The sequence below is a fragment of the Mobula birostris genome, chromosome 15 (assembly GCF_030028105.1).
Source record: "Mobula birostris isolate sMobBir1 chromosome 15, sMobBir1.hap1, whole genome shotgun sequence".
Taxonomy (NCBI): Eukaryota; Metazoa; Chordata; class Chondrichthyes; order Myliobatiformes; family Myliobatidae; genus Mobula; species Mobula birostris.
The window spans coordinates 39978901-40004207 of record NC_092384.1 but is presented as its reverse complement, the minus strand read 5'-3'; the positions used below and the strand labels follow the sequence as shown (position 1 = coordinate 40004207).

The following is a 25307-nucleotide window of genomic DNA, read 5'->3' as shown; positions in this document are numbered from 1 at the left end:
AAAGTATCTATCTATCTGTCTATCTATCTAAAAGGGGAGTTAATGGCCACTTAAGAGCAAATAAGTTGTAGGGCTCCAGAGAAAGGAGAGAGGAGAATAGGGTGATGGGAATGTTCCCCTTGGAGTCACAATAGGCTGAATGACTTCATATAATAAGTGAATTATGATTCTGTATATGAAAGCAAAAAATGTTAAATGGGATATTGCTAATCAATGAATGTGGTGAAATGATATGTTCAATATTTCATCCTCTCTGATATTTGTACTTGTATTTACAAGCAATTGGGTAGGTGATTCTGGACATACGGAAGTCCCAAATAGTTGTGGAGTCATTTATTATGCAGCAGCTAAATGCCAGTCTCTTTCTTTAGAACTGTTGGCCATATCCAGCGCATTTCAATCTAATGGTTCAGTATTTGCCAGACTATGATGTCATAATGTTAGTAATTGCTGGCTTGACTCTTTTATACTGTAATCAACTCTGTGATTTCTACATCTGCAAAGCAGAGATCAGGTATATACTGTGAATGGTTCAATACTCTCCAATGACTGCAGTATTTTAAATCTTCTTCAAAGAAATCAAACAAATCACTTGAATTGACACACACTTAAATTTTATTTAGGTTCAAATGCCCTGAATATTTGACACTTTGTTGCATGATATTTAAGTAAGGTTCTTCTAAATGGAGTACCTTGCCATAATTCTATCTAAATTTTGTGCCTGCACCTTGATGCTGCCACCTAAATAATTCAAGATATTTTGTTTCAGATTTACATTAAACTTGCATGAAACTTCGATATTCATGTAACGAGCATCACTGTACCTAGCTTCTAAAGTTTGTCCCTGTTAATGTCCACTATAACCAAATTGGAATATGAAGTATACCAAACAACAGAAATTCTGCAGATGCTGGAAATTCAAGCAACACACATCAAAGTTGCTGGTGAACACAGCAGGCCAGGCAACATCTCTAGGAAGAGGTGCAGTCGACGTTTCAGGCCGAGACCCTTTGTCAGGATTTATGACGAAGTATGAAGTATACCACTCAGCTTTATGCATAAATTTATAATCCCAATAGTTTACTTCCACTATCTGAACTTCTAACTTAGACATATCAATACATTCTCATCATTTCAGGATTTTTAAAACATTATTTAACATTAACTTTTTCTTCTTTTTGCGTTTATAGGCTGTGGGTTTATGTAATCAGCTATCTTGATGATATCACGGTTTCTCGACATTAGGTATCCCATGAGGAAAGCAGAAACCCCACCCACAGTGACCTTTAGCTTGTTATAGATACTTTTCATCAAGGTCAGAGTTGAACATTATTGCTTTTGTGTCACATGTGTACTTCGGCCAATGCCATAACACTTTCTATCCCTGTGGTCTTGGACAGAATGAAAAGCCAAAACAGAATTTTAAGAATTCTCTGATGAAAGGCTATAAGCAAGAAAACTTTTGCTCCGCTCCTCTGCCTCACTAAATAATAAATGAAATACATGTGTTTATCTTGTTCAGGTGGTCATCCTACTTTTCAGAAACCAATGTCAACAAGTCTTTGTGGTGTTCCTGGTTTCCAGCAAAACAGCAAATGATTCAAACTTATCCCATAGCTGGGAGAGAAATTAAATTTGTAGCTTGATTTTGTTTTGCACAGTTACACATTAGGGGAGAATGAACATCCTTTGAAGCCAAACATGAGAAAACCTGCAGGTGCTGGAAATCCAAGCAACATACACAAAGTGCAGGAGGAACTCAGTATATCAGGCAGCATCTATGGAAAAGAGTAAATAGTCGATATTTTGAGCTGAGACTTCATCAGGACTGGTCTTTAGAGTCCTTAACAGTCCTTAGAAGCCATTTCTTCTCACCACAAAATTGCTGGAAAAATCTCTCACTTCGTATCCTACTGGTGATGACTGGATTCAGGCTCCTTAGAACACAAGGTGGCTGGAGTGTTATGATATACTTGTACATGCACTCGTGAGCAGACAATTAAAGTTGGTGCACATGTGCCATTGTTTTTATCTAAAATATCCGTCTCAAAACATGGTAGCAGCAGTGGGGCTTGGAAAAGCACCTTTCTCAACCACAGTGCCCAATTTTCTCAACTTGCAGTTGGCAGCATAATAATAGCGCAACTCTGAAACATCGGAGAGTGAGTGTAAGAGTAGAAAAATGTCGACTGAGACGAGCAACCGGCCACAAATAGAGACGGGTGCAGTAGCAATGTCGGGAGGTGAGACAGCAAAATCTCAGCGGCACCCAGCACCCGCGGGCGACCCCGTGCCGGGGAACCATGGTCGGGGCGGAAGTCCTCCCCAGTCAGCGGCATCCGCCCGCCACCGGCCGTGACGGTCAACCGCGGAGTGATAGACGGATGGAAGACATGGCGGCAGATGTGGACTAACTACAGCGTCATAGCACAACTGCACAAACAGGTTCCAGCATACCAGAAGGCATTACTTTTACATACAATTGGACCGTCAGGACTTGAGGTTCTCAACAGTTTTGTGTTCGCAGACGAGGCTGAAGGCTAAGACCTCACAAAGATTTTAGCTGCATTTGACAGATATGCTATCGGTAAGAAAAATGAGACTTATGAGGGTACTTGTTCAGCAAGCGGCAACAAGAACAAGCTGAGACCGTTGAATTATTTCTCGCCAGACTTAGATCTCTTGCAAAGACATGTAATTTTTGCTCGAGTATGTCAGACAGTCTGCTGAGAGACAAGATCGTACTGGGCATTAACGACTCCCAAACCAGAAAACGTCTGTTACAAGAGAGAAGGCTGTCGCTCAATGACTGCACTGACATCTGTAAAAGCACAGAAATGGCTGAATCACACCTACAAGCATTCAGTACAGCTGCAGACAGCAGGTCCGCTACTGTCCATGGGATTAAACCTCGCACTAACAAGAAAGATTCGAAGCATCCTGGACAGAAGGCTGGTGCTAGTGGTGGAGCCAGAGCAAAAGGCACCTTGAACAGCCACAGAAGCAAAGTGAACCCTTGCAGGTACTGTGGCACGGAGCATGCAAGAGACAAGCAACAGTGCCCAGCACACGGACAGGTGTGCAAGCCGTGTGGCATTCAAAACCACTTTGCAAAGGTATGCAAGCAGAAGCCCGTGCATGGGGTGGAAGCACAAAGCGATGACCAAACCGACAGTGACAGCAGCACCGAGTTTATCGACAGTGTCACACTGGTGGTCAACAGATTGAAGATAAAGGATGACGTAGTCACACAGACGCTCATCACTGGAAATTCAATAGACATCCAAGCCGACAGCGGGGCGAGTATTAACATTTCACCCTGCAAGTACTTGGAGGGAGTAGACCACACACTAAGACAATGCACAAAAAAGCTGATGATGTGGAACAAGACCACCATGGATGCAGGAGGGATGTGCAGAGTGATGTTGCGTAACCCCATGACGAACCGCAAGTACTCTGTCGAATTTGTCGTGGTCACTGATGACTTTACACCATTGCTGGGAAGCAGGACCAGCCAGCAAGTGAAGCTGATTAGAGTCAACAATGACAACTTTCACAGGGTGCATGCATCTACACTTAAAGAAGAACAATGCACACCAGGAGAACGCTATGCAGAGGTGTTCGATGATGTGCTCGGGGAGCTTCCGGGTGCAGCCCACCTGCAGATTGATGAGGAAGTTCAACCCACAGTGTTACCCCCATGACGTCTACCTCACGCTATGAAGCGGAAAGTGAAAGCTGAGCTTGATCAACTGGTAGACCGCAAGGTGATAGCTCCAGTCCATGAACCTACAAGGTGGGTTAGCCAGTTAGTGGTCGCAGAGAACGGCAATCTTTGTATATGTATTGACCCTCGACCATTGAACAAAGCGCTGAGGAGAGAACACTGCCCCCTCCCGGTGATAGAGGACATTTTGCCCGATCTTGACCAGGCTAAGGTTTTCAGCAAGCGTGATATGAGTTCTGCATTCTGGCAAGTGAAATTGGACAGTGAATCAAGCGTGCTCACCACTTTCAACACACCTTTCGGGTGGTTTAGATGGCTCAGACTCATGTTTGGAACCGGTGTTTCGTCAGAGATCTTCCAGCGCAGGCTGCATCAGGTGCTGGAAGGGCTACCAGGAGTGATCTGGGTCGCAGACGACATTCTGGTGTACGGAATAGGGGAAACGCAGGAAAAGGCAATCACCGATCATGATGTGAAACTTGAGCAGCTATTACAGCGTTGTGCAGGGCAGCATATCAGGCTCAACAAGAAAAAATCTGTCCTCAGAGCGACAGAGATACCTCTTCTGGGGCACCTCACCACAAGTGAGGGACTTCAGCCTGATCCTAAAAAGGTCGCTGACGTTCTCAACATGCAGGACCCACGGATGTGCAGGGAGTGCAGCGATTGATCGGATTTGTCAACTACCTGAGCCGTTTTCTACCAAGTCTCTCAGATACCCATGAGCCAATAAGACAGCTGACAAAGCCAGCTGTAGCATGGGAGCGGTCAGCTGAGCAGCAAAACGCTCTCTCCAAGATCAAGCGGATGGTATCCGAAGCACCGGTGTTAGCAGACTACGATTCTAAGGAAGAGCTGACCATCCAATGTGACGCCAGCAGCAAAGGCCTAGGGGCAGCACTCCTCCAGAATGGACGTCCGATCACATATGCAAGCAGAGCGCTAACGGACACAGAAACACGTTACGCAGCGATCAAAAAGGAAATGCTCGCAATCGTTTCGCACTTGAGCGTTTTCATCAATACACTGTTGGCTGCTTCACAAGAGTACTCAGCGATCACAAGCCGCTCGAAATGATAGTTAAGAAGCCGTTGGTGAAGGCACCAAAGCGCCTACAGGGAATGCTTCTTCACCTGCAGAGCTATGACTTCGACATCACCTGCTGTCAAGGAAAGCTCATGCACCTCGCGGATACGCTATCGCGAGCAGTTAGCGGTACTCCAGGCCAGGAGAACAGCTTCGACGAAGTCAACGTGCTATCGCACCTGCCAATCCGCGATGAGCGTCTAGAGCAGATTCGGATAGAAACAGCGAAAGATGACACACTACAGATGTTGAAATGTGTAATCGAGCGAACGTGACGCGCTACCAGAACAACTTACACCTCACTATAGCTATAGGGATGAGCTCGCAGTCCAAGACAGCTTAATCTTCAAAGGTGAGCGTGTCATCATACCGCAAAGTGAGCAAAAGCAAATGAAGGAAAGAATTCATTCGTCACATTGGGCGTAGAAGGATGCCTCAGACGCGCACGTGAGTGTCTTTTTTGGCCAGGCGTGAGCAGCGACATCAAGCAATATATTGCTACATGTGATGATTGTTGCACATAAGAAATAAGTCAGCAGAAAAAATTGCTGATGAGTCATGAGGTACCTGCTCGGCCGTGGGAAAATATAGGTACGGGCCTGTTTATATTCGAAGGAAAAGAGTACCTTGTCACCGTTGATTACTACAGCAATTTCTTTGAGGTAGATCTTCTGTGCGATACGACCAGCGCAGCCGTAATTCACAAATTGAAGATTTGGCAGCCCAACACAAATGGTTAGTTATAATGGGCCACAATACACGTCAGCAGAGTTTCACAGATTTGCACAAGAATGGGAGTTTGAGCACTTGTGTAGCAGCCCTGGAAACAGTAAAGCGAATAGAAAAGCTGAATCAGCAGTTAAAACAGCTAAGCAGATCCTCACAAAGAGCAACAAATCGCGAGCAGATCCCTACCTCGCACTTCTGGACCATCGCAACACACCTTTGCAAAGGCTCAGCACGTCCTGCCCAGCATTTGATGAATCGCTGCACACGCACACTCCTGCCTACAACAGCGAGTTTACTGGAACCCAGAGTAGTATGCTAACGCGAGCGTATGAAACAACGTGTCTAGCAGTAGGCCAACAATTACAACAAATCAGCCAAAGATCTTGCCCCACTCGACGAAGGGGATACCGTGCGCATGCAACCCCTGGTGCAAGGTAAAAAGAATTGGGAGAAAGCAATTGTGTGTCGGCGCCTTGATGAGCATTCATATGTAGTTCAAAGCCCTTCGGGGATCTACCAACGTAATCACACGCATCTATGAAAGACAGCTGAGGAACCGCCTGAAAAGCTAATCACATATGAACAGGCAAAACCAGGTCAAACTACTGAGATCAATGACCACAGTGTGCCTACCGTATCAAATGCACACAGCCAAACATGAGCAGAGGCCAATGACACAACACAAACACTATCACAAACATTGAAACATGCAAATAACGAACAGGACTCGGACAAAACAGTAAAAACTTGTTCTGGCCGCACAGTGAAAAGGCCACAATATCTAGAAGACCTTGTCCCACATTGAATAATTGCATGAACAATTGAACAATAAGTCTGTGACATTATTTGGCATTTTAATGTCATGTTTATACTCAAAGAAGGACCATGTCCTATTTGAAGTTGTGTAGTTTGTAGTTTGAAGTTAAAGTCGAATTTTAGTATGTTTTATATTTTGTATATATGTTCGTACAAATGGAAATACTGTGTGGTATGTATTTGTGATAGGCATAAGAGACATAAGGCATGATTAATGAATCCTTTGAAAGTTAATTCCATGAAAATACACTGGAAAGCAGACTTCAGAGAAATTGAGTTTAATTATTAATACAATTGTGCCTTTTCTTTGTTTCGATAAAAAAGGGGATGTTATGATATACTTGTACATGCACTCGTGAGCAGACGATTAAAGTTGGTGCGCATGCACCATTGTTTTTATATGAAATACCTGTCTCGAAACAAGAGTACACACATTATTCCCAGCTCCATACAAAATATAACAGTGGCGACAAGTAAGTTTTAGAATGAGCCTGAGATGACTACCTACCTGTTGAAGCTCAGTGAGATGGTCAAGTTAAAAAAAAAGTGCAGCATTTTTGTTTATGCTTCGGAGCAACACATATTCTTCACAAGAGGAGAGAGACGGCTGATTTAAATAAACTGCAGGAAATGGACATAATTCACAACTTCATAAATAGTGAGTACTGGGTGATAATATTCATAAATAAAAGAAAGCCGAAATGAGTTTTGCTGACATTATGAAAGTAATGTAGGAACATATAGAACCAAAATCATTCTTAATTGCAGAATGCTTTTGGTTTCATAAACAGAATTCAAAGGAAGGAGAGTCCACTACAGCTTACGTGGCTGAATTGAAGAGATTATCTGAGTGATTCCCAGTGTAGTAATGGGTTTAATGATACACTGAGAGATCACTTAGTTTGTGGAATCTTACAAGAAAGCATTCAAAAACAGCTCCTAACTGAAACAAAACTCACATTTAAAAGAAAAGTTGAAATCACTATATCAATGTGAACAGCAAACAGAGACGCAGTTGAGTTGCAGTCAGGAATTAAAGCGTGAACAAAATTGCAACGTCTAAACAGATACTAGCCTGACCGAGCAAATCATATTACTGTTGTGGCAGGGGCTTACATACACCAGACCAATACAGGGTTCAGGGCAAAGCTTATGGAAAATGCAACAAAGTAGGACACATACAAAGAGCATGCCGACAGACAAAAATAAATGGATTGCACAGGGAAAAGGAAAAGATAAAAAGTCAAGTTGCAGTTTTAAAAAGAGCATGCTGTTGCTGAAAAATCTGACAATGATAAGAGTGACACAGGACTGGTAGCCTTGCTATTTACAATGCGAAAAATAACCATAGATAAGCAATATTGAAGTGATCAGCAAATTATTTAAAATAGAACTGGACACTGGCTCAGCTGTTGCAGTCATTCCACAAAATGATTTTGAATGGCATTTCAAAGGTACTGAAATGAAGCCTGCAGATATCCAACTAAGAACCTACACTCGAGAAAGGATAATTTCTGTGGGAATAACATTTGTAACAGTGAAATACAATAACCAACAAGCTATATTGGGCTTGTAAGTGGTAAAAACAGAAGAGCCGGTATTGTGGGAGGGTGAGTGAACGAGACAACTACAAATTGATTGGAGATACATCCACCATCTGCATTTGCATTGCAATAGAGTTAACTGAAAGCAAATTAAGAAAGGTATTGGATGATGCCACAGCAGTGTTCAAGTATGCTGCTGGAAAATTCAAAAATATCAAGGGTAAAATAGTGTTAAACAAAAATGCCACACCCAAGTTTTGCAAAGCCTTTCTGGTTCCTTATACCATCAGTGATATAAAGTGACCAGTGAGCTAGATTGCATGGAGACTGAAGGAATTTGTTTCAAGGTTAAGTGGAGCCCATGGGCAATGCCAGTGATCCCAGTGGCCAAGAAGAATGGGTCTGCCAGGATCTGTAGTGATCTTAAGGTCATCGTCAACCCAGTACTGAAAGTAGATCAATACCCTCTGCCCAGGATAGAGGCTGTCTTGGCAAACTTTATTTATTTGTGGATTGATTGACTGATTGAGAGACAACATGGAATAGGCCTTTTGGCTCGTTGAGCTGCACCACCCAGCAATCCCTGATTTAACCCTAGCCTAATCATGGGAAAGTTTACAAAGATGAATTAACCTACAAAGTGGAACGTCTTTGGAATGTGGGAGGAAACCGGAGTACCTGGAGAAAACCCATGCAGTCACGGGGAGAACGTACAGCCTCCTTACAGAGAGCAGCAGGAAATGAACCCAGGTCACTGACACTGTAAAATGTTTTGCTAAGCACTATGCTACTATGATGAACTTAGCTGAGGCCCACCTACAGATTGAGATGGTCGGAGAGTCCAAAGTGTTTCTCACCATCAATTTTACCACTATAATAGGCTTATTTTTGGAGTAGGATCTGACAGGGGGCTACGGAGCAGGTGTTGTAAGGTTGCTGTAAAGCTGTCCAGGATCCAAGTTTTACCTGGATGACACCATTGTTACCAGTAAGAATGGCATGGACCATCTCCAAAATTTCAAGATTCTGTTAAAAAGATTAGATTATCTGCTCAGAGCACGACGCAACAAGTGTGAATCCTTCAAACCAATCATCACCTACTGTGGTCAGGCCATTGATACACAGGCATGCTGAGAGAATTGAAGCAGCAGTGGATGCCCAAGTCCAAAGGATGTGTCGCAGTTTCAGTCCTTTTTAGGATTTATTAACTACTGTAGCAGGTTCCTGCCAAACCTCACTACTGTGCTCCACCTTTTGAGCTCATTACTACAGATCAGGAAGAAATGGAAATGGACAAAGCAGTGTGAGATGGCTTTCAAAAAGGTAAAGGAACTGGAGACATCATATGCTGTACTCACACATTATGAACCACAGCATCCAGTGAAGCTTGCCTGTGACACTTTGCCTTGTGGTATAGGTTCAGTCATGTCACACATTATGAGTGATAGAAGTGAACACCCCAGAGCTTTGCATCACGTTCTCATACTGCTGAAGAGAAAAATTATGCACAGATTGACAGAGAAGCCTTAACCTGTACAGCAGATTACCCTCATTACTGATCATCAACCACTATTGTCCATTTTCAAACCACAGAGTAGTGTTCCACTAACAGCAACAGCACAAATGCAGAGTTGAGCTCTGTTTCTAGGAGGACACAATTACAAGACCAAATTCAAAAGGATGACTAATCATGGAAATGCTGATGAATTGCCCCATTTATCCTTGGAAAAGGAAATACCTGAAAATTTTACAAGAGGGCACACTCCTCTTGACGTATTGTCCATAATGTAAATTAAAAGTCTCCGTAGTGTGGCAGAGATGATCTAAAGGGAAACCAGAAAAACAAAACCTCCACAGTGTCTCAGGTCTTCATGGCAACACAGAATGGCGGGAATGTGCAGCAGAAATTCCAGTTTCCTCATTTTCACCAGTAACAGGATGAACTTGCTCTTGACAGGGTTGCCTTATGGGTGATTGACAGTTGTTGTACTAACTAGGCTGAGAGCTAAAGTGTTGGAGAAGCTACATGCCAGTCATCTAGCCGTGGTCAAAATGAAAACGTTGGCTTGAAACTTTGCGTGTTGGCCTGTGACTGGTCAGCAGATCAAGCAGCTTGCCATGCACTGGTCGGGATGCCAGCACATCCAGTTGATGCCAAGAGCAGTGCCTCTCCATCCCTGGAAATGGCCTGCATTGCCCTGGCAAGAATCCACGTGTATTTTGCCAGACAACTGACAGGAAAGAATTCTTAGTAGTAGTGGATGCAGCTACGAAGTGACTAGAAGTGTTCCCAATTGCCTCCGCTACAGCCTTGCATCCTGTTTATGTGTTGAGAAGCCATTGTCACTGGCTCAGTGTTCCAGACACTTGGAAGGTGATAATGGACCACAATCCAATGAAGAACAGTTTCAGTCCTTCCTAAAAAGGAATGTTATGCACCATACCACAGAGCTTGCCCAGAGTCTAAAGAATGCACTGCCAGCAATGTCAGCTGAACACACTACATTGACACTGAATCAGAAGCTCGCCAATTTCCTCCTTTCATATCACAGTACAGCACACTCCACAACCAACCACTCACCAGCTATGCTATTCCTGAGTTGTCCCTTGCACCCATGTTTGGATCTCCTCAAACCCAATCTCAGAAGGAGTATGCAGGACAAACTGCTGAGACAAACTGAGGGCTCCTCAAACAAGGGGGTTTGATGTTTCGCTCCTGGACATGCAGTCCTGGCGAGGCATTACGGAGGTGATCAAAAAATGGGTACTTCGAAAGATTAAGGACAAAACTGGACCACTGTCCTACACAGAGAAGATAGCGCCTGATGTCATCTGGAGACAACACATCGATCATTTGAGGAGAGCAGAGTCAATAATTAGAGAAGAAAGGTATCAAGAGCTGTTGAAGCCACTTCCTGCAGTCCCAGAATGAACTCCTAGAATACCAGCGATGAGGCCCCTGAACCTGAGATTGTTTCACAGCCACCTGTCTCACCTGGCAAAAGGAATGACCCTCCCCACCCCTCGCCACCCCCCCCCCCCCCACTGTCAGGAAGATGTTATCCTACAAGAGTAAGAAATCCTCCATAGTGATTAAATCTTTAGGTGTGAATGGGACAATTTAAAGTTTACTCTGCTATGGATGTTTATAGAGTAGTTCTATTATGTAATATACTGCTTATACGGTATATAAAAGTAGAGATGCATTGAATATTAAGTTGGAGTTTGAACAGGGAGGCATGTTGTGTACTTAATTTTTCAATTATGTATATTTGCATAATAAATATATTGTTTGATTAAGCATTATTTTATTTACATAATTCATTACTGGTTTTATGTAAAAGTATGCGAATGGCATACGTCATTACGCCATCATGTCATAAGTGCTTTACTAAAGTAAAAACGAATTTAGAGTACATGCATTATTCCGCCATCCGTATTTTTCTTTCACTTAATTTTATGTTTTGGAGTTAGAAAACAAAATATTGGTGATGACTGGATTCAGGCTTCTTGGAGCTCAGGGTGCATCAGTTGCGAATGTGATTGATTTAATACTTCAGAGTGATGTGATTGTGTGCTCACATGTTTGAATATATAGAAAGTTTGATATCACAGAAAAAGTAAAGATGATTATATTTATAGAGTCCAATGCCATGCTTGCTGACTTAAACAAAGTATCTGCTTACTTAACTGATAACTGGAAACAGTAATGTCTGATCTCTTGCTTTGGTAGAATCATGTGGCAGTCTGTCACATAATTCTATAAACATTCCTTCAGGACAAAGCATTGAATAGCTTTACCTAGAAATTAAATGCAAAGAAGCAAGGGGAAACATGCATTTGTGTCATGTTATTAAAATAATAAAGTATTTCTGATAGTTCAAAAGAACAAAAGCTTAGACATTTCTTAACAATCCATGTTATGAGATAGTTGGATAATTAAATAGAATAATGTCAGAGATTTTGAATGAACCCATTAATGGGAGAGAGAGTATTCAGAAGACAAGAAGAGATTCTAGGGTCTAGGGCCAGGGCAGAACAGGACACACATATCAAAGATGAGCAAATTAACTCAGGGTTAACAAAGAGCCAAAACTAAATGAATGCAGAGATCTCCACCATTACAAAGATAAAGGGGATTTAGAAATAAAGGGGAAATAATAAAGATGAGAATTTTAATATTGAGGGATTGACAGGGATTGAGGACTGTACATACCGGCTGTGTGGCGAAAAAAGCACAACAGCAGCTCTTTCACCTCAGACGGTTGAAGAAGTTAGTCCCCAAATCCTAGGAACTTTCTACAGGGGCACAACTGAGAGCATCCTGACTGGCTACATCACTGCCTGGTTTGGGAACTGTACTTCCCTCAATCGCAGGACTCTGCAGAGAGTGGTGCAGACAGCCCAGTGCATCTGTAGTTGTGAGCTTCCCACTATTCAGGACATTTACAAGGACAGGTGTGTAAAAAGGGCCCAAAGGATAATTGGAGATCTGAGTCACCCCAACCACAATCTATTCCAGCTGCTACCATCCGGGAAACGGTTCTGCAGCATTAAAGCCAGGACCAACAGGCTCCGGGACAGCTTCTTCCACCAGGCTCTCAGACTGATTAATTCATGTTGATACAGTTGTATTTCTATATTATACTGACTGTCCTGTTGTACAAACTATTTATTACAAATTACTATAAATTCCATATTGCACATTCAGACAGAGGCATTATGTAAAGATCTTTGTTTCTCATGTATGTGAAGGATGTAAGAAATAAAGTCAATTCAATTCAATTGAGAGTCAATAGACACAGAGATGATTGGTAAATGGGCCAATGCAGTTTGGGATAAATACTGCAGAGTTTTTGCAGATCTCTAGTTATTGTGGAATATAAGGTGGAAGTCATCAAACCCAGAAATAAAATCTTTGACACAAAGATTGCAAATATGTTACCCAGTTCCAAACAATATCAATGTTACCTGGACCTAATTGTTATCTGGAATATTGTATGTATAATGGAGCAATATTGATAAAGAGAAACATATGGGTTAAATTGACTATTGACTGGATCATTTTGCTCATCTGTGCAGTTCTGACTAGTCATAAGCTGTGCTGAATTGTTGCACTTGCAGGAGCTTACCACCCATAACTATATCTAGATACTTTCTGGTTATAGGGCCACTAATCAATCTGATATCAGAGGTTCCAGTGAGGGCTCCTGCATATAAATCATCAATCGCGTAAGTAAAATATAGGCCACTGCATGGTGTGGGCAGCATATTAGAATCAGACACTGCCTGCAATTGTCCATCCTTTGATTTTAATGTAGCTGTGGTATTTTAAAATACAGGCTACGGCAAAGAATGGATCACCATTACTGTTGCACCGGCTTTTGATAAATGTACATGATACAGGACTAATATATCTTACAAACAGTGGAAAAAATATTGATCAATTGGATTTAATTGACAGGAAGGTTTACCCAATCAGTAGAGCTACTTTGTGATTAAGGTGCTGGGACATTAAAGATACTCAATATAATTTGGGCAAGAGTTCTCCCAGCAGAGCTAAACATTTTGATGAAATAAATAGCGGCGAAAACCCCATCTGCCACTCTTCAATGAAGATATTTCTCCTAATCTTCATTCTCAAAACTAGTTTTTACTATGAGGTTGTGATGCCTAACACTATTCACCCCAACCAGGAAGCACCTGCTGCAAATTCTTGTCAATTCCTTAAGAATACTGTACATTTCTATGAGATACGTCTGATTCTTTTAAACTCTTGGTTGTGTAGGCCTGGTTCACATAATCTCTCGTTTGACCAGCCTGCCATACTGATAATTCTTTGCAGCACTCCCTCTGCTGGAGGTATATCTTTTCTTATATAGGAAAACCAAGCTCTAAATCACATTCCAGGTGCGATCTGACAGAATCCTAAGTAACTAGAGGGAGGTGTCTCTACTCTTGCATTCAAATTGTCTTGGAACAAAGGTGACACTGGGCCTGACTACTGCAGGGCGCAAATACTTAAAATGCCCATGGGTGAGGTGCTAGAATACTGGAGGATTGCTAATTTCGTTCTGTTGTTTAAGAAGGGGTCTAAAAACTGAGTAATTGTAGACTTGTGAACCTGATGTCAGCCACCGGGTAAATTATTGGAAGGTATTCTAAGGAACAGGATATATAAGTATTTGGCGAGACAGCATCTGATTAGGAATAGTAAATATGGCTTTGTGCATGGTAGGTCAGGTGCAACCTATCTCAAAGAGTTATTCTGAGGAAATTAGCAAGAAGGTTGAAAAGTGAAATATTTAAGGGGGTTTTCAGGGGAAACTTCTTCACTCAGAGAGTGGTGAAAGTGTGGAATGAGCTCGCAACGAAAGTGGTAGATGTGTAACACCTAAGAGAAGTGTAACAATTGTAACACTTAAGAGAAGTTAGGATGGGTACATAGATGGGATGGGTTTGTAGGGACATGGTCCAGGTGCAGATAGATGAGACTACGCAGAAGATCAGGTCAGCATTGACTAGCTGGGTCAAAAGGTCTGTTTCCGCACTGTTATACTCTGTGACTCTCCGACTATTTAATTAATTGTTGAGCCTAGTAATTAGTATAGATATTCACCATTGTTCCTCTGAACATAAAAAAGAAAAAGCCAGCCATGTTTCCCAATCACCCAACTAATTGTTGATGACTATAGTATACCCAAACAGCTTGTAAATTTCTTACTGATCAGAGAGACAGCAAAGACTTGGAAAGGTTGCCTCATGCCTGACAACCATGATAGAAATATTTTCCAAGAGCTGACTAAAGAAGTGGACATGACCTAAGCAGCCTATTCTTTTTTGTTTGATCCCATGAAAACTTCCAGATGAACCACTGCATCCTTAAGAGATCTTATTTTCAACATGGAAAATATCATGAAGTACAGAAAATTGATCTATAGATAAAATATCAGAATCTTTTGCCACAATGGCCAAAACTTTGAAGTCTGTCACACACCTTACAGTTTATTGCCTTTTAACCACAATAGTTTTTCATATTTTTTAGACAAAAGGTTGCAATTCATTGCATAAACTTAAAATCCTAACATAGTATTGGAAATAATTCAGACATAATAACATAATCTTACCTTATAAAATATGTTATTATGTAGGTTAGAAGATGCCTTCAAAACAAATTTAGTGAAGAAAATTCCTTTAATGATGGCCATAATGATTACAGCAACAATGAACATTCCATAGATCAGTTGATAGAATTCAAGCTTTGGGTTGTTGGTGATGCTGGTGCAGTCCCATGCAGTGGTGTTATTCCTTTGTGCAAGACAGTCAGGCTTTAACAGATAAATACGTAGCAATGTCAGAACTAAGTAAATGTGAGACAAGCAGACAATAGAACTTACTCTCCTGAATCAAAGTAGAGCTACTGCAGGATATGACTTAATTCTGCCCACAGAAAATATCGTATCCCAATGCATCCAGCTTGATATGGCAACTGCGCTGCCCAAGATCACAAGAAATTGCAGAGAGCTGTGTGATACAGGTCAGAACATCCCAAAAGCCAGCCTCTTCTCCATATGTTTTCCTCGCTTCTACATTTTTCAGTGTCTCCGAAAAGCAGCCACCTTTACCAAAGACTCCGGACATTCTCTTCACCCCACTCCCAACCATCTTCCCACTGGACAGAAGATACAAAGTCTTGAAAAGATTCACCACCAGGCTTAAAGACAACTTCTAACGTATGATAATAGATTCTTCTACGGATTTTTGTATGATGAACATGAACTCTTCACCTCACCATTTACCTCTTCATGGACCTTGTACCTGATTTTCTACCTGCACTGCTCTTTCTCTGTAACCATGCATGTAACACTCTATTCTGCATTCTGTTATTGCTTTTCTCCCTTTTAACTACCTCATTTTGAAATGATTGGTATGGATGGCACCTAAAACAAAGTCTTTCATTATGACAATAATAAACCAATGGCCACTTATCCTTATTTTGATCTCGTCCAACATTCTAGAGACATGTTTGAGACAGTATGGGCAGATGCTTGGCTAGCAACATTTTACTAATCTGTTTCAATCCAGCAAATCAATAAATAAAACAGATTCAGAGAATCTTTGTACTCTACCCATGTATTTCAGTGGCATTTTGATCCTTCCCTGTGTAGTTCCCCAAACTGTGACCTTTGGATAAAAAAAACTCTCCTAATATTGACCATTCATTGCTGACCCTGGAGCATATATTTACCCATGAAATACCTCTGAACCTTTTCACTGATATAAATTCTCCTGGCTTTGGTTAGTGCATGGTGAACTGGATGGATATTCATCATCATTACAACTGCCTCAGGCGCCATGCTCTTATTTACTTCAAACATTTTTACCTATTTTTTCACATTTGTTACAGCAACTACTGGAGACACTAAACTGTAATTGCAGAAATTATTCCCAGTGTTATCATACGGAGACTTTACTGTTGTCAAAAAACATGAAATATCTTTATTTTTGTTTGCAATACACAGTATATTCTAATTAAAGGGTGTGTTTTTATTTACATGCCCTTCTATTTATTCTAAGAATTGTGGAATAATAAAATCAGGTGGGAGCATTTAGCCCAAAAATCAGGTTATCAGGAAGCTTATAGAATCAGTGGCCACTTTATTAGGTACCTCCTGTGCCTAATAAAGTGGTCATTGAGTGTAAGTTCATGGTTTTCTGCTATTGTAGCTGACCTACTTCAAGGTCTGACATGTTAGGTGTTCAAAGATGCTTTTCTGCACATTACTGTTGTAACATGAGGTTGTTTGAGTTACTGTTGTCCTCCTGTCAGCTTGAACCAGTCTGGCCTTTTCCTGCTTACTTCTATTCTCTGTAAACTTTAAGGACTCTTGTCCATAAAAATCCCAGAATAGCAGCAGTTTCAAAGATACTCAAGGCACACCATCTGGCACCAACAATCATTCTAAGGTCAAAGTCACTTAGGTCACACTTCTTTCCCATTCTGAACAACAATTGAACCTCTTGACTATGTCTGCATGCTTTTACACATTGAGTTGCTGCCACGTGTTTGGCTGAATATTTATTGGCATTAATGAGCAGGTATATAGATGTACCTAACAGAGTGCCCACTATATGTACTAATTAGATCCGTTTCTAATACTATAGAGGGAAATATCTCAAGTTCAAAAGTAGATCCATCCTTTTAGTAGCTTGTGTCTCTGTTGATTGAGCTGTAGATTCCATATGTTTTCTGAACACCTTTCTTGACATGCCTGCACTTTCACAAATTTGTTTACGTCCACTCCAGGATTTCTGCAGTTTTTTTTTAACATTGTGACATGGACTAGATGAGCCAAAGAACCTGTTTATGTGCTATAGTGCTCTGTGACTGTATTGCACAATCTAATTCATATTGGCTCTCTTCATTCCTGCAATCGTTAGTACGATTTCACACACTTAAATGCATTAAGTTGCATCGCATTTTGTATTACACTTTATGAGTACTGAAAATGAAGAAACGGATATTTCTGCAAACCTATTTATGGGACTTTATATTCAATTCCCCTCGACAGACTGGATCAAAAAGGAATAAATGAGTAGCAGGGCATTGGTTGTCATCTTGTTTGCTCTTTCCCAACAGTTGCTGCTATCATGAATCCAATCTAGTATCAGGCAGCCAGGAAGAAAATGTTTAACCATTTAAATAAACTGCAAAACTAATTTACTTTTCAATTCTGCCCTTCTGGAAGTACCCCCAAAAGCTTTTCATGGTTTTCCCCGTGTGGTGCAAATTTGAGTAACTGGTGTACAGCATATGTATTCCCAACATCTTTTTGTTCCTTTTCCTTTCCTAGACCCATATGTTCCAGGTAAAGCAGTCTCCCTATTCTTCCCACCAAAATAGAGCACCTTACACTTATCTGTGTTTAACTTCACTTGCCAATTATTTGTCCATTTTGCAATATATTCATCTTATTTGTTTCTGTCATGTATTGAAGAGGTTGTGGAGGCAGATATTGGTAAGACCTCAGACGAAGTTAGAAATCGAAAGGTTGAGTATGATGCGACTTGTGTCCTGGACTGCCGATATTTAAATGCAAAAAATATCATAGGAAAGGCAGATAATAGTGCTGAAGATGAGGTAGTTGGTTTCTAAACACAGGCAATGTATAGTGAGGAGAGCCTGTTGATAGGGCAAAATTGTAGTCAACAGGATGAGTTGCAACGTTAACAGGCAGACAAAATGGGACGAAGGATGAATATGGGACTGAAGGTGTATCTACATGGGATAAGACAGATGAACCTGTAGCACAGTTGCAGATTGGTAGGTATGATGTTGTAGGCATCACGGAATCATGGCTGAAAGATTATAGCTAGGAGCTTAATGTCCAAGGATACACATTGTATCAAAAAGAAAGGCAGGAAGGCAGAGGAGGCAGCATTGCTGTGTTGGTAAAAAATGAAATCAAATCATTAGAAAGAGGTGGCAGAGGACCAGATGGTATTGAATCACTGTGGACAAAGCTAAGGAAATGCAAGGGTAAAAAGACCCTGATGGGAGTTGTTTACAGACCCCAAGCAGTAGTAAGGATGTAGTCTACAAATTACAACGGGAGATAGAAAATGCCTGCCAAAAGGGCAATATTACAGTAGTGACGTGGGATTTCAACATGCAGGAAGATTGGGAAAATCAGATTGGTGCTGGATTACAGGAGAGGGAATTTCTAGAGTGCTTGTGGTTGAGCACACTAGGGGATCAGCTATTCTGGATTGGCTGTTGTGCAATGAACTGGAATTGATTAGAGACCTTAAGGTAAAGGAATCCTTGGGGTAGGTGATCGCAATATAATCGAATTCACCCTGAAATTTGAGATTGAAGAAGAAGCTAAAGCCAGATATGTCAGTATTACAGTGGAGTAAAGGTGGATTACAGAGGGATGAGAGAGGAGTTGGCCGGAATTGATTGAAAAAGAACACTGGTAGGGATGATGACAGAGCTGCAATGGCTGGAATTTCTGGAAGCAATTCAGGAGACACAGGATATATACATCCCAAAAAGGAAGAAATATTCTAAAGGAAAGATGACATAACCATGGCTGACAAGAGAAATCAAAGCCAGCATAAAAGCTTAAGAGAGGGCATATGATAGAGCAAAAATTAGTGGGAAGTTAGAGGATTGGGAAGTTTTTAAAAACCAACAGAAGGCAACTAACAAAGTCATTAATAAGGTAAAGATGGAATATGAAAGTAAGCTAGCCAATAATATTAAAGAGAATAGCAAAAGTTTCTTCAGATATATAAAGTGTAAAAGAGAGTCAAGGGTCAAGAGTGGATACCTGACCATTGGAAACAATGCTGGAGAGGTAGTAATAGGGGATAATGAAATGGCAGATGAACTGAATAAGTATTTTGCATCAGTCTTCACTGTGGAAGACACTAGCTGTATGGTGGAAGTTCCAAGTGTTAGGGGCATGAAGTGTGTGAAGTTACCATAACTAGAGAGGAAGTTCTTCGAAAACTGAAAGGTCTGAAGGTTGATAAGTCACCTGGATCAGATGGTGCACGCTCCAGAGTTTAGAAAGAGTTGGCTGATGAGATCATGGAGGCATTAGTAATGATCTTTCAAGAATCACTAGAGTCTGAAATCTTTCTGGAAGAGTGGAATATTGCAAATGTTACTCCACTCTTCTGGAAGGGAGAAAGACAGAAGAAAGGAAACTATAGGCCAGTTAGTCTGGCCTCAGAGGGAAAATGTTGCAATCAATTATTAAGGATGAGGTCTCAGGGTACTTGGAGGCACATGATAAAGTAGGCCATAGTCAGCATGGTTTTCTCAAGGAAAAATCTTGCCTGACAGATCTGTTGGAATTCTTTGAAATAACAAGCAAGATAGACAAAGGAGAATTGGTTAATGCTGTGTACTTGAATAGTCAGAAGTCATTTGACAAGGTGCCACACATAAGGCTGCTAAACAAGCTATGAGCCCATGGTATTACAGGAAAGATTCTAGCATGGATAAAGCAGTGGCTGATTGGCAGGAGGCAAAGCGTGGGAATAAAGGGAGCCTTTTTTGACTGGCTGCCGGTGACTAGTGGTTTTCCACAGTGGCCTGTGTTGGGACCACTGCTTTTTATGTTATATGTCAATGATTTGGACAATGGAAGTGATGGCTTTGTTGCAAAGTTTGCAGCTGATATGAAGATAAATGGAGGGGCAGGACCTAGACAGATTAGGAGAAGGGGCAAAGAAATGGCAGATGGAATATAGTATCAGGAAGTGTATGGTCATGCACTTTGGTGGAATAAATAAAAGGGTTGTCAATTTTCTAAATGGAGCGAAAATACAAAAAAACTAAGGTGCAAATGGGAGTCCTTGTGCAGGCTTTCCTAAAGGTTAACTTGCAGGTTGAGATCTGTGGTGAGGAAGACAAATGCAATGTTAGCATTCATTTCAAGAGGACTAGACTAGAATATAAAAGTAAGGATGTAATGTTGCAACTTTATAAAGCACTGGCGAGGCCTCACTTGGAGTATTGTGAGCAGTTTTGGGCCCTTATCTTGGAAAGGATGTGCTGAAACTGCAGAGGGTTCAAAGGAGGTTCAGGAAAATGATTTCAGGATTGAATAACTTGTCATATGAAGAATATCTGATGGCTCTAGGCTCTAGGTATTCACTAGAATTCAGAGGAATGACGGGTGACCTCATTGAAACCTACTGAATGGTGAAAGGCCTTGATACAGTGGATGTGAAGAGGATGTTTCCTATAGTGGATGAGTCTAAGACCAGAGTTCACAGCCTCAGAATAAAGGGGCGTCCTTTTAGAATAAAGATGAGGAGAAATTGCTTTAGCCAGAGAGTGCTAAGTCTGTGGAATACTTTGCCACAGGCAGTTGTGGGGGCCAAGTCTTTATGTGCATTTAAGGCAAAGATTGATAGATTCTTCATTGGTCAAGGAATGAAGGGATATAGGGAAAAGTCAAGAGATTGGGGCTGAGAGGAAAATTGGGTCAGCAGATGAAATGGTGGAGCCAACTCAATGGGTCAAATGGCCTAATTCTGCTCCTATATCTTATGGTATTATGGACTATCTTATAATTTTATATACCTCTATAAGATCTACCCTCATTCTCCTGTGCTCCAGGGAATAATGTCCTAATCTATACAACCTTTCCCTGAGATGCAAGCCCTCAAGTTCCACAACATCTTTGTAATCTTTTTCTACACTGTTTCAAAATTATTGATATTTTTCCTGCAGGTGGGTGACCAGAACTGCACACCATATGTCAAATATTTTTGTGGAAATTACAGATGCAAAGATATTTCTTAAGCACTGAAATTCTTTAAATAATTCCAAATAATCCTGTTCAATTTTGTGCTTTTGTAGTCTATCAGTGGTACAAAGTTTAAGTATTGTTCATGTCTTTCAATGGGTTACATACAGGACAGAGCAAAGGGAGAGGGGAGTGGAAAATAATTCTTCCACAGTACTGCAGAACCTTTTTCAGATATTTACCATTATATTATCTTCTAACAGTGGGAAGTTGCAGATATATTATAGGAGATGCATAATAGAAAAGAATTTGCAATCCTGCAGTGAACAAATTATAACAGAATAAAACACCAAGAGTGTTGAGCCTGCCCTGTCATTCAATATCATCGTACTTGATCTACGCTGGCCACAGCGTCTCTTCTATGTCAGTTCCCCATAATCCTCAATTCCTCCATCTTAAATGCATTTTATGATCTGGCCTCCCCGACCTTTGAGGGAAGAGAATTCCAGAGATTCACTGTCTATTTGGAGAGAAGCAATTGCTACATACCTCCGTTTTAAATGGCCAGCTCTTGTTTGGAGCTACGATTCATTGTTCACGACTCTCCCATTGGTGGAAACATCTCAGCATCTACCCTGTCAAGTACTCTTGGGATCTTGCATGTCTGAATGAGGTCATCCTTCATTCTCTAATCTCCAGGGAATATAGACCCAAATTGTCTCATCTATTTTGATAGCTGAACACTCTCATGCCTGATCACTTTTTGTGATTCATGTATTAGAACATCTGGCTCCCTCTGAATTCTGTTTGCAGTCTCTCTCTATTTAGGTAATAATTACCCTGTTGGTTTATCTTACACAGGTATATGACCTCACGTGTACCAGGTTTAAACTGTTTTTGCCAGGTTTTTGCCTAGTCACTGAATGTACCTATATCCCAATGGCTTTATCATATACTCTCTTCTATCTGTTTTCATATCATCAGTGAACTTGGAAATCTTACATTTCATTCCCTTCTCCATTAATGCAAATTGTAAACATAGAGAGGCAAGAACTGTTCCCTGTGATACTTCACTAGTTATATCCTCCCGATCAAGAGAGAGATTCTTTATTCCAAATCCCTGTTTTCTGTGTGACAGACAGTTATCAATCTATGCTAATGCAGTTCCTCCAAACTTCTATAGATGTGTGGTGGAAAGAGTGCTGACTGGCTGTATTATGGCCTGGTATGGGAACAACAATGCCTTTGAGCAGAAAATCCTACAAAAAGTAATGGATTACAAAAAGTAGTACATCATGGGTAAAGCTGTCCCAACCATTGAAAACATCCACATGAAGCATTGCCATAGAAAAGAAGCATCCATCATCAAAGATCCTCACCACCAGGCCATGCTCTTTTCTCACTGCTGCCATCAGGTAGAAGGGTCAAGAGCCTCAGGACTCACACCACCAGGTTCAAGAACAGTTACTACCCCTCAACCATCAGGCTCCTGAACAAAAGGGGATAGCTATACTCATTCTATTTCTGGGGTTCCCATAATTGATGGTCCCACTTTAAAGATTCTTTATCTTGTTATTTCATATTCTCATTATTTATTGCTATTTATTTATATTTGCATTTAACCTGTTTTTTTGTTGATTGATCCTGTTTACAGTTAATATTCTATAAACTTGCTAAGTATACCCACAAGAAAGAGAATCTCGGGGTTGTACGTGGTGACATGTATGCACTCTGTTAATAACTTTTACTGCTGATTTTGGATGTGTACTTGTGTCGACAGACCACTACATTTAGCTGAGCAAACTCTGCCAGATCAATTGCTGGTTCGACCATCCTGTCAGAGGGTGTAAAGGAGGGTTGACCCAACTGCAGAGCAGTGGAGATGATTTAGCAGTGAACAATCACTTTAAAATTAAACTGCAAAATAACAAGCTATGAAGGACCACAAAACAAGAGAGAAATGGATACTTAACACACCATGATTTGTTGGGTGAGCAAGGACTGTAGATGCGAGCTAGGTTTAAATAGGCTGCAGGTGATGAGTTGGAAACGAATGGCAGGTAGCTCCTTTTAGCTGGGTGGAGACTAGGAAATGCCTCGCTGTGTAAGCCTGACACTTCCCTTTCTAAGGTGGTCATATTGGTTGCTTTCCAATGTACTGTTACCCTCTGGAAATTTAATGAGTATTGAAAAATCGCTACCATGGGGTTCACTATCACTGCAGTCATAGGAGAGTTTTAATTTTTCACCATTCAATGCTCTATCCATCCAAAGGCTATTTTTATATATAGATACACAAACTTACAATATGTTTATATGAAGATTTATATGATGCTTCTATGATGATTTTTTTCATAACTTTACAGATGAATGCTTGCATTGATTTTATATAGAGGAACTTACCCCAGATCCCTCTGATATCCAATAACTTAACCACCATCCATTAAAAGTTGTACAGCCAATCATAAGCATGAACAGGAAGGAAACAAATAGAAAGAAAACATACCCTAGAAAATAAATTAAATTCAATTGGCTATCTGAAAAGAAATTTCAATTTGTTAAGCTCAGGCAAGCAGCAATAATAATTAAACTAAATTAAAATGAAAATATGCATTTCCATCAATGAGTCTGTAATTACTGGTTTATTTTTATCTCTAAAATATAATAAAATACCAATTTCTGCCAATCATTCTGGTGGATAGTTATGGTTGAATGTAATCGTAGAATGGTGGTCTAAAATGACCTTGGGGAATATTAACACAACATTCAATGTATAAAAATAATTGAAGTTGGGAAATTCAAAAGGAAAACATCTGCACAAAAATAAACTTTCCTCTCTTTTCAGCTGATTGTACAAAAAAAACTAAGTTATTGACAGGCCAATAACTGTGAAGTAAGAACAATGCTCCTAATGAAAAACAGGTAGGAAAATTTGACTGCAGATGCAAATCTTTCCTTATCATGTACAAGTGATATGAAAGATATGTCTACTGTCATTTGTTTGTTGGAGAAATGCATTGATCGATTTTGTTTTCAGTTCTCTAAAACAAAAAAAAGCCAGCTCTGGGAATCTTGAAGCATATGTCAAGCATCCAACAGCAGATTTTTCACTGGTTACAATCCTGAGAAAAACACTCTTTGTCCAGTTTTGGACTACTTGAATATAGCTGATGTGACTTTGAGACAGTCCAGGCACCAAGTTTATCAATGATGGATAAGGTTTGAACTGTGGTAACAAATCTTGCTGCAACACTGCAGGGATTTTAAAATAACAATAGTAATGAGTAACACATTTTCTCATGTTTTGGATACTTTGCACAATTAGAAATAATTGGAAATGTACTCCTTCAAAGCCCTTCATTATCTAAGTAGTTCTAAGTTATGAAACTTTAAACAAAATGATTATTATGTTTTTATGGCAGATGATAGTCATGTAGTTCAAAGTCATAAACAACTTTGATAAGTTTATCTAAGTCATTGGTAACTTTAAGAATAAGTTACCGATAAACGAATACTGAAATACTGCAGAATGTGACCTTCTGGAAAGAGTATAATGTAAAACCTTACCCATCATTCTCCTTACCTCCCCCTGCCATGATATAATGGTGGTAGGTTTTCGCAGCTACTGAGCCTGTTCGTTTTTCTTCCTTCTGTATAAGCTGTACTATTGGTACTATGGGAAAAATATAAGACAGTTATTCAACATGAAATGAATATCATAAAATACTTCCAGAAATTTCTAGCAATTTTTAAAAGTCTGAGTAAGATATTTAGGATGTGTTGAATTTCACCAGCATTTGGGTATTCGGGTATTTGATCCTCCACAATATTCCACATGGGAATTTAAATTGGAGGAGGCAGTGTTTTTTTTTTACGAGGTCGAGTTGCGAGCTCGACATCAACCTGGCACGGCTGGAGAGCATGCTCGGGAGCGGTCTGTCACTGGATCGAACTCGGGAACCTCCGTTCTCGAGCCTGGCACTGATCTCACTGCGCCACCAGCCAATCATTGTTTAGTTTGGTTCTAACGCAGCATGACAGAACGAAAATATCTTGCTCTGCTGATAAAAAGGGTAAAAAATTAAATGAATTTATACAGTCTCTGGCCGTTTTACTGTCACAGAGTCAAACTGT

General features: G+C 40.6%; 1 protein-coding gene across 4 annotated transcripts in view; it reads right to left on the bottom strand.

Annotated features, from left to right (window-relative positions):
- Positions 1-25307, bottom strand: part of abcc12 (ATP-binding cassette, sub-family C (CFTR/MRP), member 12) — a 127055-nt gene that overhangs the window by 23929 nt on the left and 77819 nt on the right. For 2 of the 4 annotated variants that reach the window (XM_072279630.1, XM_072279631.1), the window contains 3 exons: positions 24757-24846; positions 23577-23680; positions 15030-15230 (listed from right to left, as the gene is read on the bottom strand). In XM_072279630.1, the coding sequence (XP_072135731.1) occupies positions 15030-15230; positions 23577-23680; positions 24757-24846 (395 nt within the window). Of the gene's footprint in view, positions 1-5439; positions 5530-15029; positions 15231-21722; positions 21916-23576; positions 23681-24756; positions 24847-25307 lie in introns of those variants that run through there. The other 2 variants (XM_072279632.1, XM_072279633.1) reach the window with 2 other exon arrangements.